The 16,642-nt window shown below is 35.2% G+C and overlaps 1 protein-coding gene across 1 annotated transcript; it reads left to right on the top strand.

Moving 5' to 3' along the window:
- Window positions 1-1,904: 1,904 nt before the first annotated feature.
- Window positions 1,905-16,025, top strand: LOC124533971 (mediator of RNA polymerase II transcription subunit 1). Its single transcript, XM_047109541.1, has 13 exons — window positions 1,905-2,334; window positions 2,829-2,962; window positions 3,382-3,505; window positions 3,926-4,042; window positions 4,296-4,434; window positions 4,960-5,206; window positions 6,666-6,795; window positions 7,546-7,668; window positions 8,964-9,144; window positions 10,364-10,598; window positions 10,906-11,084; window positions 11,632-12,040; window positions 12,113-16,025. The coding sequence occupies exons 1-13, from the start codon at window positions 2,176-2,178 to the stop codon at window positions 14,709-14,711; spliced, it is 4,776 nt and encodes a 1,591-aa protein (XP_046965497.1). The 5' UTR covers window positions 1,905-2,175; the 3' UTR covers window positions 14,712-16,025.
- The last annotated feature ends 617 nt before the right edge of the window (window positions 16,026-16,642 follow it).

Below are 16,642 nucleotides of genomic sequence, written 5' to 3'. Positions count from 1 at the left end.
TAACCTATCCTTAGCTACTATAACTATCTACTATTTTTGTTGCCGGTGTGGCTTCGCCACTCCTGTGCCCCTCACAGCCGTTAATTTTGGGTGAAAAATAGAAACAACAATAGGTATATTTTAGAAATTTATAAGAACCATTTATCTGTATATATACTTGACTAAATTTAATAATGCGATAAATGGATCTTTTTTTTTATTTTATGTTATATTGTATTCTATTATCATGTTCGTAAAATCTTCTGGGTGATTATTATTTTCTTTACAAAAGAATCGCTTCACTACAAAATTAAATTAAACTTTTACACGTTTTTTTTACTATAAATTAATATAGTATTTGTTAAAATATAATACAGAAAAAAGCTAATAAACATAAAAATAATGATTTAAGGTTAATTATAATGTAAAATATCGATCCGTTACACGTAACTTTAAACGCACATTAAAAAAAAAACTATGGGTTTCCGCGGGTTTGGAGTGGTAAATTTCGAGAGAGGGGAACAACCCCTTTAAGAAACAACCCCTACTATCATCAAATTCGGGATGCGAATTTCTAATGCCGACCCCCACTTTCAGCTGCCAAGAGGATGTCATCGGCGAACAGAATCCACCAGGATGCCTGAGTGTCCCTGAGTGTATCTGAGTGTTAGACGTCAAAGCGTCCGTATCCATCCATCCTTTTTTTGAAACCTATTTAAGGCTAGGTCCACCTTAATGATTTCGGTTACTAAATCGCCAATATCCGTGTACTCGTTTATAATCTTTTTTATATGGCCATCGAAATGCGCTTCGTCTATAGGACTACTTTACTATATAATAGAATTGTCATAATTTAATCGTCGAAACCTTTCTAAAAGATTTGCTCACAAAAAGCATCTTGGCAAACATTTCATTTCTTTGGTATGCTATAGATGATAAAGAAAGTATAATGAAAATTCGTAAACAAACGTTACCTTGTTTGATATTTTGACGACCTCCGTGGTCGAATAGTGTAGACACCGGTTTTTATGGATACGACACTCCGAGGTCCCGGGTGCGATTCCTGGTCAAGCCGACTTAGAATATACGTTATTTTCTATATTGTCTTGGGTCTAGGTGTTTGTGGTACCGTCGTTACTTCTGATTTTCCATAACACAAGTGCTTTAGCTACTTACATTGGGATCAGAATAATGTATGTCATGTTGTCCAATATTTACTATTTATATATATTGTACTCATTAAAGACTTACTGTTCTGATTATTGAATGAAGCCGTAGGCTTCATAGTAGAACTTAGTTAAGTTCGGTTTTGTGTGAGTTCAACAAGATTTTAAAAACACAGACAAAATTATTCGTACAGAAACAATACCTAAATTTTAAATTAATTTATTTTATTTAAAAAAAAAAAATAACATATGAACAACTCGTCTGTCACACATCATAATTTTTACAATTACTACCATTAATTTTATTTCCGAACGTTCATTAGTTGGCATGAGCATCCTATGATAGAGAGATGACATTGTAAAAAGGTTTTTTGAGATTTAGATAAAGTCTGGCCCAGACAATTGTATTATTATTTACAAACTGTTATAACTAATTTAATGATTAAAACCACTTGTTTTCAAAAGCCTATTTATAAAGCCGAACAGGCGCATAATATTGTTTACATTTATCGTTATTATTTATTTTCGCTCTAGTTTACCGTTTCCGAACTAAAATAGTTAATTGCAAGCTTTAATGGGCATCAAAATCTCAGTGATGTACAAAATTAAAAATAATTGCGAATAATCTTCAAATTTAAAATTTACCGTTGGCATTGGAAATACGTGATCACATTACTAACAAGTGTAGCACAGCTTTTATATTTAAAACAACACTAGCGCCTCCTATGTAAAAGTTACAATTCAATTTAGTCGGATAATAGCAAATGGCATCGCATTCACTTGAAATGACAATTTGACAGTTTGATTGCTAGAGCATAGCTAAAAGTGAAGTAAGATATTAGATATAAAAAATAACCATAAAAATCTAAACTCAATGATTAAAACTACTCAAAAAAAGCAATTTTAGGTTTGAATGAATAAATAAGTCACTATTTGTAAAAAAAAAACACTAATACTCAAAGGTAGTACTCCACGAGAACTTGTGTTATCAGTTTGTGTTTGTTGTTAAATTAGATAAAGTTTTGCAAGAATGACGGATAATAAGGCTTTAGTCATGGCTAATGCAAATGGAATGATGGATAAATCTAAAGAACTTCAAAAAGAAATCCTTATGGAAAAGCTAAGATCTAAAACGTCACAGTATAAAAATTTAAGTGAAACTTCTAAAGCTGTTCGCATGGCTATGCTGGTAAGTCGACATAAAAAAGATTATCTCTAATAGTTTAAAAACATGAAACCATGCCAGTATATGAAAATATTGCTGTGAAAAATGTTAAGAAAGCTTGTATTTGGGTATCTCTCATTCATAATAATATAGTAATAGAAAACTATGTTAATTCTGTTTTTACCAGGTCATTTGATTCCTAAATAAAATCTGTACTTTTTACTACACTTAAACAGACTTCCACTTAAGTTAGTCACTAGGAAATATTTTATCTTCATTCATTTATTATAATGTATTATTATATTAGCAGTTATTTTTAACACACATTTTGGGAATTCAAATTGACATGACTATTAACCAGAAATACTTTAGGAAAAAGCAATGAGAACTACTATTTCACCAATGACTTAGATATATTTATTTCATAGAAAAATATACAACTATTCTTTAAACATGTAGTGTGATAACTATTATGCCAAATGCAATTAAAATCTTCAACTAATATATTTTCATTCTAGGATAAGAGATGGGCAGTCGACAGTGCTGATCGTATGATACTACAAAAGTGTCTTGACAGTTTACAACATTGCATTAAAGTGAGCTCATTACAGAGCCTAATTGAAAGGCTAGAATGCCTATCAAGACAACTTGGGTATGAAATATATTTATAATATTTTTTCTTTAACTAATTTTTATACCCAATAATTAATAAGAACATCTATGATCATATGACATTATATATTAGCCTGGGATTGTATTATCTGAAGTTTGTACATTTTTTTTTATTAATTTTATCTAAATACTTCATCTTTCAAGTCACTTTCTTTAATCTGTAATAGATAAACAATAATGTAACATACATATTTATTAAGTTTCTGTTCTTTATTTATTTTATTATGACTATATTTCATATGAAAATTAATAAAGTATAACTAAGAAATTATGGAGCGTTGGTAAAATACTAATATTTGTTATTTTATTTAAAAGAAACTTTTATATTTATGACTCATTAATTTATTAATCTGTATAATATGTTTTAAAACGAAATTATAATTTTGTATTTATTTTTAGCTTAAAATTTGTAGTTGGAACGTCAGGTGTTAATTTATTTATATCATCAGATATGTTTTATTTGGAAATACTGGTGGAATCTTCAGGGTCAGTGAAAGATGTCAAAATACATCACGAAGGAAAGGTCTGTATTCTTATCTTGAACAAAAGTATTAGGTTTAGGACAGACTAAATTAAACAATGTTTAAAAAGTTTTAATTTATAAAATTTAAACATGTAATTCTAAATGACATTGTTTAAAAGAAGTATGCTACAAGTTTATAAATAGCATTTAAAAGGAAGATTGATTTCAGAGAACAAGAATGAATTTAATATATGTATATACAGTGGTTTGTCATAATTTTTATTAATTAATTATTAAGATTATCTGTAAATAGATTAGTTAAACAATACAAGCTTCTTTTTTCAAATGTGAAATGAATGATCAGGGAATAGTTATCAGTGTTTAAGTAAAAACTTCAAAATAATATGTAAAAGTAGTGATAAATGTAACATTCTTATTGCCTATTATAACATATTTTATACTAATAATATGATCCTACAGATAGAACAACAAAGCTGCGAGGAATTGGTTCAATGTATATCCCGGGGTGACTTTGCCGATTTCACAGCTCAACTAGAAGGCCTCACAGCAGTATATCAATTGAATGCTGAAAAGAAAGTAAGAATTACTGATAAATTATTTACTAATAAATTTGGATATAATTTCCAAATGTCACATTGATTATTTAAATTAAGATATTAATAATAATAAATAAATAATAAATATGAGACAACATCACATACATTACTCTGATCCCAATGTAAGTACCCATGAAAACCGGTGTACACACCACTCGACCATGGAGGTCGTCTAGTATTATAATCTATTTTTTTTTATTATTAAGAAAATTCTTTTTGTTTGTTTGTTTTAGGTGAAATGTAAAGCATTTAGTGCACTTCAAAGCTTAGAAGAAGATCTGTGTTCATTAAGACAATTACAGAGTTTTATTAAAGATCCTTGGGCGCAAGTGCACAAAAGTCCGATAGGATTTTTACAAAAGAGAAGAGGAGGTAAGAAATTTATTTCAATACTGCAATTTGCAACAAAGCAATTGGAATAAAATCTGTTGTCATAAATTAATTTTCAATTATATGCATGAAGGTGAATAAAATCTCAATATAAATGAATGGATGTTTTAAATTATTGGTTTTCATTCAAAGTCTCTAAATGATAGTTACTATAATATTTGAGACAGCTTCTAGTCAATATTAATCTCTTCTAAATATTTAGAAGTTTTTAAAATTCAGTGAAATTCTGTTAAGACAGAATTCATAAGCCCGTGTACCTGACACAGTTTTGTATAAGAGATCACAATTAACCCACAAATAATTTATCCATCTTTCCTCGTGAATAAATCGTTTTCTTCAGTTTATGTCTTGATATAATACTACTATAGCATATATTTTATTTGAATTATTTTGTTCTTATATAATAGTAGTGTTAACAAAACAAGTTTTAAATCTCATTTAAATTTTTTTGTTAAATGTGTATAATATGTTCTGCTGCAATTAATTCATTTGTAATTATAATTGCAGGTCATGCAATGCGTCTTACATATTTCGTATCTCCGTACGAATTATTGGACAAGGATAAAGGGCTACAGCCATTGACAGTAGAGCTGTTAACTTTGGGAAAGCCTTCAAATTCTAGTGGACTCGCATCCCTCGTGTCCGTCTCACACACCCCAATCGGCCAATCTGCAACAGTACTGCTTGAGGGATCAGCGGCTAACAAACTTCAGCTTTCTCCGATAATATCTGGCGGACAGAGACCGGGGAAAGGGTAAATATTATTAATGATTCTTTTTAAAGTAATATTAACTACTAACTACTGTAATAAGTTATTGAGTAAGATAACCAAACCACTACTAACAGTCAATGGGTCAACAGTATACTGGTTGTCTACCGATTTGAAAGACAGAGTTACAATCTTGACCCCTTGGTCATTATTTGGACTTCAAACCTCACTTCATTTATTTTTGTATAGAAAATAACATAAATAATGATATTAACTAACAATTGATTATTCAAAAATGTGAAACGTACATACCATTTCCCTATTAATGAAAACTTTTATATTGATTGAGATTCATCATTCATTACGGGAGAAATTTAAAGAAATTGGTGTATTAACGGCTGCTTCACAATATATTTATGATAATATAATGTTTATACAAAAGTATATATAAAATTATTCCATCAATGCTGATATACATACTATTAATACAAGAAATAAGAATAAACTTGTAACCCCCAGTTTCCGTTTGCATATGGTAAACAGAACATTTTTGGGCAATGGTATACGCATATATAATAAGATACCGGAAAATATAATCAATTTACCAATCTCAAAATTTAAAAAGATTATTAAGACTAAATTAATAAGTCCTTATTATTCATTAAAAGAGTAATTTTTAGAAAGAAACGCCTGGAAACACCTGAAACGCCGGGTTCCATCATATAAATAAATAAATATGCCGTTTTTCTTGCCGTTTCTTCTCGCTAGAAGCTGCTAGTATTTAATTGTTGACGATTCAAAAACGCTTCATTGTGAAGTTTACTTGTATAAAATTGATTTGATTTGATTGAATAAATTATCTTCTGTAAATACTAACTTCACTAGTCCCCTTACCATTACCTTATAATTGGGATCAATTCCATGCCAATCTTACTATAAAACATTGACAAGATGAGGCAAGGCAACACATTGCAGAATATTTTAGAAGAGTTTCTTTTGATTTAATTCAATCTATGTTTGAAACGCATCTCAAGCTCGATAGTGAAACTACATATTGTGGATGAAAATCTGTCAACTGTTACCGAATTAGAGTAGCAAGGTGTAATAAGGTCCAATTCTTCTAAAAAAGAACGAAGGCCTTGGCCCCATAACAAAACTCTATTTTTAACAAACATCTATTTTTTTATTTATTTGACGACCTCCATGGTCGAGTGGTATGTACACCGGTTTTCATGGGTACGCCACTCTGAGGTCCCGGGTTCGATTCCCGGCCGAGTCGATGTAGATTACCATTAGTTTTCTATGTTGTCTTGGGTCTGGGTGTTTGTGGTACCGTCATTACTTCTGATATCCATAACACAAGTGCTTCAGCTACCTATATGGGATCAGGAGTAATGTATGTGATGTTGTCTCATATTTATTTATTTATCTATTTTTTATAGTTATAACTCACTGAAGCATCTTGATATAGTATGTATGGGAGTGAAATTGTTTGTATTCACAGAAGTGGACCAGTCTACGCCCCGCTAGTGCCGCAAAATAGTGCAATGCTGCCAGCTTGCTTCACCCTTAAGCTGTCACAGCCGACGCCGTTATGCTCTGGACTCGCTAAACTCATTCACGCTACAACAGAGGTAAACTTAGAATAATTGTATAGTTTCATTGTTTATTTGAATTAGCTATGTCTTGGTGTCGAAAGAGTCAAGATGACCCAGTGGTAAGAACGCGTGCATCTTAACCGATGATTGCGGGTTCAAACCCAGGCAAGCACCGCTGATTCATGTGCTTAATTTGTTTTTATAATTCATCTCGTACTCGGCGGTGAAGGAAAACATCGTGAGGAAACCTGCATGTGACCAAATTTCATAGAAATTCTGCCACATGTGTATTCCACCAACCCGCATTGGAACAGCGTAGTGGAATATGTTCCATACCTTCTCCAAGGGAGAGGAGGCCTTTAGCCCAGCAGTGGGAATTTACAGACTGTCGGTGTTGATGTCTTGGTGTTGCATTGGTAGTTTCCTTGTTTCTTCAATTGCATTATTTTCATTATTGATGTAGAAAAGAAATATATATTTACTTGGTGGTAAGCCTTTGGTGAGCCCGTCTTGGTAGCTACCACCTTTCATCAGATATAGTATGGCCAAACAGTAGTACTAAGTTGTGTTGTATTCCGGCTTGAAGGGTGAGTGAGTGAGTATGTGTTGCGGTTACCACTTACCTAATTTGATTTATTTTTTTACCACTTATTCATTTTGAATATACATATTTTGAACATTATTATCTATGATTATATTAATAGTTAATAACAATTCTCTGTAATTAATGTTGGTCAGATTATTTAAAGATTATTCAAGTGTTATATATAAAATTATTTGTTCTAGGTTGAAGTTGCAGGAGATTGGGCAAATGCTAAACCCATGTTAGGTTTAGTGGCCCAGCAGTCTTACAACAAGCTGGCACAAGGAAAGATAATAGAGCTGAATCTCAGCAAGGGTTTGTTCGTGGTAAGTTTTATTTATATTTACTCAAAAGATGTGCTAAATAAACTTGCATAAAACATTATTTCTAATACTACTTCCAAAATACTTCAAATTTCACAGTTCTAGAGTCTTCTGTCTCAAATCGCGGCCCACTTGTCTCATAAAAAATTTGAAAGACAGATAAATAGTTACAGTTTGATATTAAAACTGTAACTATTTATCTGTAAAGAAATGTTTTTTTTTATTGTATAGGTTGGCGGACGAGCATATGGGCCACCTGATGGTAAGTGGTCACCATCACCCATAGACAATGACGCTGTAAGAAATATTAACTATTCCTTACATTGTCAATGTGCCACCAGCCTTGGGAACTAAGATGTTATGCCCCTTGTGCCTGTAGTTACACTGGCTCACTCACCCTTCAAACCGGAACACATCAATACTACTGTTATTTGGCGGTAGAATAACTGGTGAGTGGGTGGTACCTACCCAAGTAGAATTATACTCCTTTTGAAATCTGTATTGATTGCTGATCGATATAGAAGCAATGTATTAGCGTGCGCCATAAGTAATATTAACTATTCCTTACATTGTCAATGTGCCACCAGCCTTGGGAATCAAGATGTTATGTCCCTTGTGCCTGTAGTTACACTGGCTCACTCACCCTTTAAACCGGAACACAACAATACTGAGTACTGTTATTTGGCGGTAGATTAACTGGTGAGCGGGTGGTATCTACCCAGACGGACTTGCACAAAGCCCTACCACTAAGTAAATATTGAAGTTATCAGTGCTTAATTAAAGTCACATCTATTAATTGTCCATATTTAGTGATTTTCTATTTATAATTTGGTAAATTTATTAAAAAACCTATGGATTTACTACGAAACTGATATTCGCAAATAACGGATTACGGAACGCCGCATCGGGGGCCCTTATTTGTCTAGGTACACCACTGCAACCACAGTTTTCTGTATTTCTGTTAATATAAAAAGGTTAATATAAATAAATATAAATATGAGACAACATCACATACATTACTCTGATCCCAATGTAAGTAGCTAATGCACTTGTGTTATGGAAATCGAAAGTAACGACGGTACCACAAACACCCAGACCCAAGACAACATAGAAAACTAATGGTAATCTACATCGACTCGGCCGGGAATCGAACCCGGGACCTCAGAGTGGCGTACCCATGAAAACCGGTGTACATACCACTCGACCATGGAGGTCGTCAAATATATCTGTATTGATTGCTGATCGATATAGAAGCAATGTGTTAGTGTGCGCATTAAGTAGCTCGGCCGTGCCCGCAGAGTCTGCCGGAGCAGTGGCAGTGCTACTTCCTGTGCGAGTCGCGCTCGCTCGAGGGCTGCGTGGTGAGCAGCGTGCCCTTCACGCACCCGTCGCACGTGCCACCGCTGCTCGCCGCGCTGCGACAGCAGGCGCTCTTCAACGCGCTCGTCGCCAGCTGCGTGCGACTGCAGGCCAAGCAGGGTACTGACACCCCCCCCCAACACACACACACTCACACACGCACGCACACTCACACACACGCGCGCGCGCGCGCGCACACTCACTGCAAACAGAGCGGGCTGAAGTCAACAATTGAGAAACAAAAAGGACAATATATTTATATCCACACACACACGCACACACACACACACACACGCACACACACACACACACGCACACTCACACACGCACGCACACTCACTGCAAACTGAGCGGGGTGAAGTGAACAATTGAGAAACAAAAAAGGACAATATATTTATATCCACACACACACACACACACACACACTCACACGCACACACGCACGCACACTCACACACGCACGCACACTCACACACGCACGCACACTCACACACGCACGCACACTCACTGCAAACTGAGCAGGCTGAAATCAACAATTAGGAAACAATAAAGGACATGGTATTTATATAAAACTATACTTTATGTAGTTCGGTAATTGAAAGTCTCATTCATTTATCAAAGAAAGAAAGATTTTTTTTTTTATTTATTACCAGTATTCGTTTAATATCACACATATTGCTGAATACTTCATATATTGAGTTCTAAAAGCTATTGGTATGCGCTTAATTGAGAACTAATGTTTAAAAAAATAGTAATATATCATACCATTTCTCTGGAAACTTCACTATACCGTATTTATACAAAAATTAAAAAAAAACTTATTGTTTGAGTAGTAGCATAACATGATTATACCATATATGTAATATATGTCATAATGACGAAATTCTATCACAAACTTATTTTTATTATATCTGTTATGTGTGAGCTGAGATGGCCCAGTCGTTAATACGGAAGAACATATATATATGTGCTTAATTTGTCTTTATAATTCATCTCGTGCTCGGCGGTGAAGGAAAACATCGTGAGGAAACTTGCATGTGTCTAATTTCATCGAAATTCTGCTACATTTGCATTCTACCAACCCGCATTCGAACAGCGTGGTGGAATATGTTGCAAACCCTCTCCTCAATAGGAGAAGAGGCCTTAGCCCAGCGGTGGGAAATGTACAAGCTGTTACTGTACTGTACTGTTATGTGTAAGTAGTATATGTAAATATGGCTGGCAGAAAATGCTGTAATAGCGTTAAGTCCGCCCTTTGTACATGTTTGATCTGTGCAATAAAGAATAATAAAAAAAAAAAAAAAAAATACTAAAGCAATTTCCATTCTCGCCTGTACAGTAATGGAGCTGGAAAGCGTTCTGATGTTCGAGGTCAGCGCGCTATCGTGGCAGCACATCTCCATCTCGCTGGAGCACCCGCTGGATGAGACCATGGCCACGGTCGAGCTGGAGCTGGCCGACCCAGCCGCGCCGCGCGCCTCCGTTTACACGCTCAACTCGCCGCCGCGCGACCACGTCGACGACTACATCACCAAAGTCCTCCAGAAGAGCCACTCCATCCCCATCACACTCAGGTCACCTGCCCCCCCCCCCCACCGACGTTCGACGGTGCCGCGCCAAACATTTGTCTGACTGAAGAGTGGTGCTTACACCGGTTTTTATGGGTACGCCACTCCGATGTCCCGGGTTCGATTCCCGGAGTGAATGTAGATTATCATAAGTTTTCTACGTTGTCTTTGGTTTGGGTGTTTGTGGTACCGTCGTTACTTCTGATTTTCCATAACACAAGTGCTCTAGCTACTTACTATGGGATCAGAGTAATGTATGTGATGTTGTCTCATATTTATTTATATATTTATTATTAAGTATAAAATATTTCAGGTCGCTTATCAAAATCTGGGAGAGGGAGGCCGCGAGTCGTAGCAGCTACTCCGCTTTGGAGTCAAATTTTAGCTGTGGCCTGGGGGGCATCGATCCCGGGGGTGACGTGAAGCATGAGCCCGGGACCATGCACGGCCGCGCCCTCTACCCCACCAATGTCAGCCATCCCCACCAGGGAGGTGAGTGCCATATGTGATACAAAGATACATTACAAACCCTTATACTGTACTTGATCATTTGTATACATAACCACAAGAGGAGTGTACTTAATGAAACTCCTTGTATTTACTCCTTGTGGTTCGAATATAGCGAAATGACTTATATCTTAAGTTGTTTAACTTTAACGCCGAAATGACGCGATGTAATGACTCGACTAAAGAATAGCTTTATTCACTCTATCTACTCATTTATTACTCATTTATCTACTCCTTCCTCGGTTGGAGTAGCCCATATACAATCATTTTAATGATCTTAAATGGATATTCCATAATTTCTTCAAGTAAAATAAATGTCAAAAATCTATAAATTTCTTAAGAAACAAGCAGTTTAATGAACCCAAAAAATTTTCAACTCAACTGCCACATATCACATCGGCTTATGTACATCTGTTTGTACGGCTAAGTTTAAAAATAATTTTAACTGTTCAATCAGAAAAAAAATAGAGGTTGTAAAAAATCGTAAAATTGTAAACAATCTATTATAAGGACACGTGTTTCGATTTCTCAGGTACTTATCTTTCTGAACAACAACATCATCTGTCTATGATGTGTCAAGATTCTAATGCAAACGAATCAAAAACCCAAATAACAGAAGATCGTAAGTCCAAAAAGCGTAAATCGGATACGACCATTTGGCCCTCGAACCAAAAAAAGGGTAAACCGGGAATGAACGATATGATGGATTCCGATAGTGAGAGCGATAACTCTGAAGCTTTCGGTAACGATGATAACACGATGAATAGTAATTCAACGAACGACGACATAGAAGGTCGGGAGTCGTCTGTGTCTCAAAACGAATTTGCATCAGACTTAGAGCTTTCCGGCATGGACGCGACAGACGCCCTCGGCGGGCAAGATAACAGAACATCATCTGATATGGACAATTCCAATGATGGAGACGTTGAGGACATAATCAGGTATGATCGGTTTTATTCCAATCGCGTACAAAAAATCATATGATATTAACTAATGAAATGAAACTGTTCCAGGAATTCTTTTCACAAGTCTGAGCACAAAAGGCAAAAGCTCAAAAACAAGGAGGAATCCCGAAGTGGTAGAAGCACTTCGTCATTACTCCTAGACCTCACAGACGGAAAGTCTTACATGCCTTCGTCCGTAAGCATAACGCCTATAGGGTCGAGCTCGTCCAATCCACCGAGCTCGGGATCTGGATCGAATATCTCTTCGATGTTATGCCTGGACCGTAGACCGGGCATAGAAATTATACCAATAACTGCTGCCGCACCGGCCGCTTTGCCCAGTTCCATAACAATAACACCTATAACATCTTCACAAGTAAAATCACTCGACGATCGCATTCGTTCTGATAAAAAATCTAGCAAATCAGGTGAAGAACGTAGTAAAGAGAAAAAGAAAAAACGACGTAGGGATGATTCTATGGGTCCACCAGAAAAAATACCACCTAAACAAGATCCTTTAACGAAACCCGTATCCGTAAGTATAAAACCAACTGACGGATCTCCGATGCGCCCAACTTCCCCAAACTCCATTTTACGTAAATTTAGTCCTAGTCCGACTCACGGTAGGTCAGTATCGATTACTAAATCGCCGAGTCCCAGTAGTGTTAAAGGTATAGGCAAACCGTCAGGTACGTCGAGCCATCATAGTAGTCCTAGGCATTCACCAGTACAAAACAGCCCTAAACACCTTCCTGGATACTCGAGTCCAAAAAACCACAGCATTTCTTCTCCCAAACATAGTTCCTCGGGTTCGGGTAAACCCAGTATGTCAGCACTTAAATCGGCAGCGAGTGGGTCCCCTTCCGGGAAATCTGGTACCACGGGATATGATTTAACAAAAAAACTTTCAAAAGAGAGTTATAGTTCGAGTTCAGTAACTTCGAGAGATAAAGAAAAGAAACATTCCAGTTTGTCTTTTTCTAGTTCTGATAGAAGCAGTCCAAAATTAAAAAACCCGATGAAATTGAAACAATTAGAAATAACCCCAGTCTCGTGTGACAGTCCCATGACTGAACCTCTAATATCCCCACCTAATATCGAAGTGAATAAATCTAATGCGCCCAGTCAAGCTCGTAACAGAAAAGGTTCACTCAGTGCTGTGATAGATAAATTAAAATCCGCTCAACATTGTGGCACCGACTCGGAAATTACGGTAAAATCTAGTTCGTCAAGTAGTAGTAGTAGCAAATTTTCTGATCCAAAAAATAGCGCTAGTAATAGCAATTTAAAAGTAAATGAAAGTAAAAATCCAGAATATATGGTTAAGCCAAGCCTCGATGGTATGAAAATAACAATAAATAAAACTAGATCAAAAGAATCCTCTAGTAGCTCAAAGTTAAATTATTCTAGCTCCAGTTCTAGTAAACAATCATCTCCTCAACTTACTCCACCCAGTCAAGGGTCCCCCAAAACACATACTGGCTTAAAACCAGGTGTAATAAGCGGGCCGGCTTCAAAGAAAACACAAGTTATGCAATCCTCCAAGTCTGCTAGTTTGTCATCTAGTTCAACTCCTCCAAAAGCAAACATGAGCCCCTCAGAACAGTCCGGTTCTAGCAATAGCAGTAATAATCCAAAAGTGCCTTATTCCAAGTCATCCATTAGCAATTCGGCTGGTATTAACTTATCTAAATCGGGTTCAAAGTCTAGCTCTGGATCCCCTAAAAGTAGTAGTGCAGATCTTGCAAAAATTATAAGAGATAGAGAAAGAGAAAAAGCTAGAACTAAGCTTATGAGTAACTCGGAAAAATCTATTTTCTCCTCAAAATCTGAGCGACATTCAAGTCCTAGTAGCTCTAGGGACGACGTAGATGGTGATCGGTTTAAAAATTCGTCTAAAGATGCAAACTTTTTGGTTGAAGGTCTAATCAAGCCACTAGATACAAGTAAATTTCAAATACCGAAATTAAAAAACCAAAATACTCCCGATAAAAGCAGTCCAGTCTCCCAATACGATAGTCGTTCTATGGTTAATGACTTTGCCCGATCTATGGACCAAGGTAAATATTCATTTTCTCATTTTGACAATTCTAGTAGAGGCGTAGACTCTATACAGAAGTCGGTATATCCCTTAAATGTACCAAAACCTCTATTGAATTTGGGTGGATTAAGTCCAAAAACTATTCCACCTGGCAAAAGTGACCAATCGGAATATTCTAAAGCGGTTTCAGATAGCATTTCAAAAGGAGGAAGCCCGCAACGAAGTAAAGACGACTCGAAAGAAGGTTACTCGGCGTCGTATCCGCTGATGCCTCTTGATTTTAAAACCGATATGGCCAAGGGGTTTCCAGCACCAAAGGGCAGTTCCGAAGATAGAAAAGGTGCTGATTCATGCATGAAACCTCCCGCGAGTGGATCTGTTGCGCGGAGTGGAGCTACAACTCCTCAAGAAGCAGCTGAAATGTTGTTAGATTTTTCCTCTTCTTCTGGAAGTAAAGTTTCAGGAATGGTCGCTGTTAGACCTGTATACCCTGCATCTCCAGCCCTTTTGCAGTTGGCCAAGAGCCCTGCACCATCTCCTTTAGTAGCGCCCTCCCCTCACTCCAATTCACCATGTATTACAGACGATGAATTAATGGACGAAGCGCTCGTAGGTCCTGGCAAATGAAAAGACATCTCATTCAAAAGACTCGATGAATTAATAAGAAGCCAATTATTATTATCTTTAGTTACTTGTATATTACCCTAATAAAGGATTCTAATTTATGCATAACTTTAAAGCAATAATAGCAAGCGAATCTCTTATTCTAAACATTTACATTGTTGACTTATACCGTTATTGAAGAATGAATGAAGGTAATAAATAACGTTCACGACTCAACTTGAATTCATTCAGATGAGAATAACTATGAAAAACCAAATTGTATCAGGGTCTGCTTATTATTTTGTCAAGGTATTGAGTACGTAGGTACGATAGAGATGCGTCTATGTTACCACTAACAAAATTTCGATTAAATATTTATTGGACTAATAAGGTGGTTTTGAATTTATCGAATTAAAAAAAATGTGAATCATTTTAGATGTATTATTTTCTCGTTCTAATTATAAATATATCTCACTGTTTTAATTTATTTTATTACTTTAAGTAGCTTAAGCGATTTATTTTTTATTTTTCGACTAACTCCATTATTAATTTTTATTTTTTCAAATCAAGTACTTTACCATTTTTACTACTTCATTTAGAATGTCAAAGTTTTGTTAATTAACTATAACATAAAATAAATTGTTATCTTTGATCGCACGCAACTTTGACTATGTCTATAATCAAAGTTATTTAAGAACTGAAAAATTGTTTAAGAGCTGAAAAAATTAAGAGACGTATTTTTCACAAATTTTGATTAGAATGTTTACATCGTGCGTCTTTTGTTTGTAAGAATTGAGATAGCACTACATACCGTGTTCTCTTTCTATAACATTTTATATTGTATAATATAATAACGCCAGACGCATTGAACTTTCAGTAAACGTGAATATTAATGAGTTAATAGCTATAAATAACATCAACGTTTATTAATTTTCTTGGAAAAGCATTCATGAGTAATATTTAATTTTCGTAAGTTTATATGTATATTAAGTTGTCATCTGTCAAGAACTAAATTATTATTTTTTAAATTATTCATTAAACATATTGTTTTACTAGAAGATAAGACCTCTATAATATTATAGGTGTCATACTTTTAAGAGAAAAATATGACCAATTGCCATGTATTAAATATAAATTATATCAATAGTTGTTAAATACGTTTTGTGTTCTTGTAATTTAAAAATATCAAGCAAAATACTGTTAAAATTATTTTATAAGCTTGTAAATAAATTATATTTCTAGTAACAATTTCAAAATCAATAAACCGATAAAGCATTTACATGCTAATATAGTTAAGAAGAAAGCATTAAATGTGGAGGAAAAAAAAACATCTTTTATTTTTATCATATATTTATTAAATACCCTATAATTTACGTCTAAACTACATTTATATTATATAGTTAATAATAAAACCTTAGAGAGCTTGGGCGGTAATAACTGTAATAAGGATAATAATAATATCGTCGACGGTAAGGGTAGGGTTTGAAACGTCTTCTTGTTGCTACTTGCTTGCGCGGCTTTTGTCTTCTTTTAAATATAGGAATGGGCACAAAACCAGCCGCCGTGTCCATAATTTCATCAGGATCTCTATTAATAATATCACTGTAATTAAAATCGCTGTCTGGAACTGGAACCATTTCGTCAAAATTATCAACACTTGGATCTTGTAAGTTGAATTCATTAAAACTTACTGCCTCTTCTAAAATAACTTCATTAGTAGGATTTTCAATACTTTCCATCAATATATCTAATGGTTCTTCGTAATTCGTTTGGATTTTATCACTTGAGTCAGAAAATTCATTGGATTTATCGTCGTTTTGTTCATTTTCACTACCGTTGAATGATTTTTTGCCACTAGTTATTGATTCATTAATTTCTGCTTTTGACGTTTTTTCGGTCACTGTTTCTTTTAACAGAGAGATTGCATCAGCAATGCTTATCCCTATCACTAACAA

This window comes from Vanessa cardui, chromosome 12 (genome assembly GCF_905220365.1).
Source record: "Vanessa cardui chromosome 12, ilVanCard2.1, whole genome shotgun sequence".
Taxonomy (NCBI): Eukaryota; Metazoa; Arthropoda; class Insecta; order Lepidoptera; family Nymphalidae; genus Vanessa; species Vanessa cardui.
Note: the sequence above shows the minus strand (reverse complement) of the source record. Positions and strands in the feature narration are given on the sequence as shown.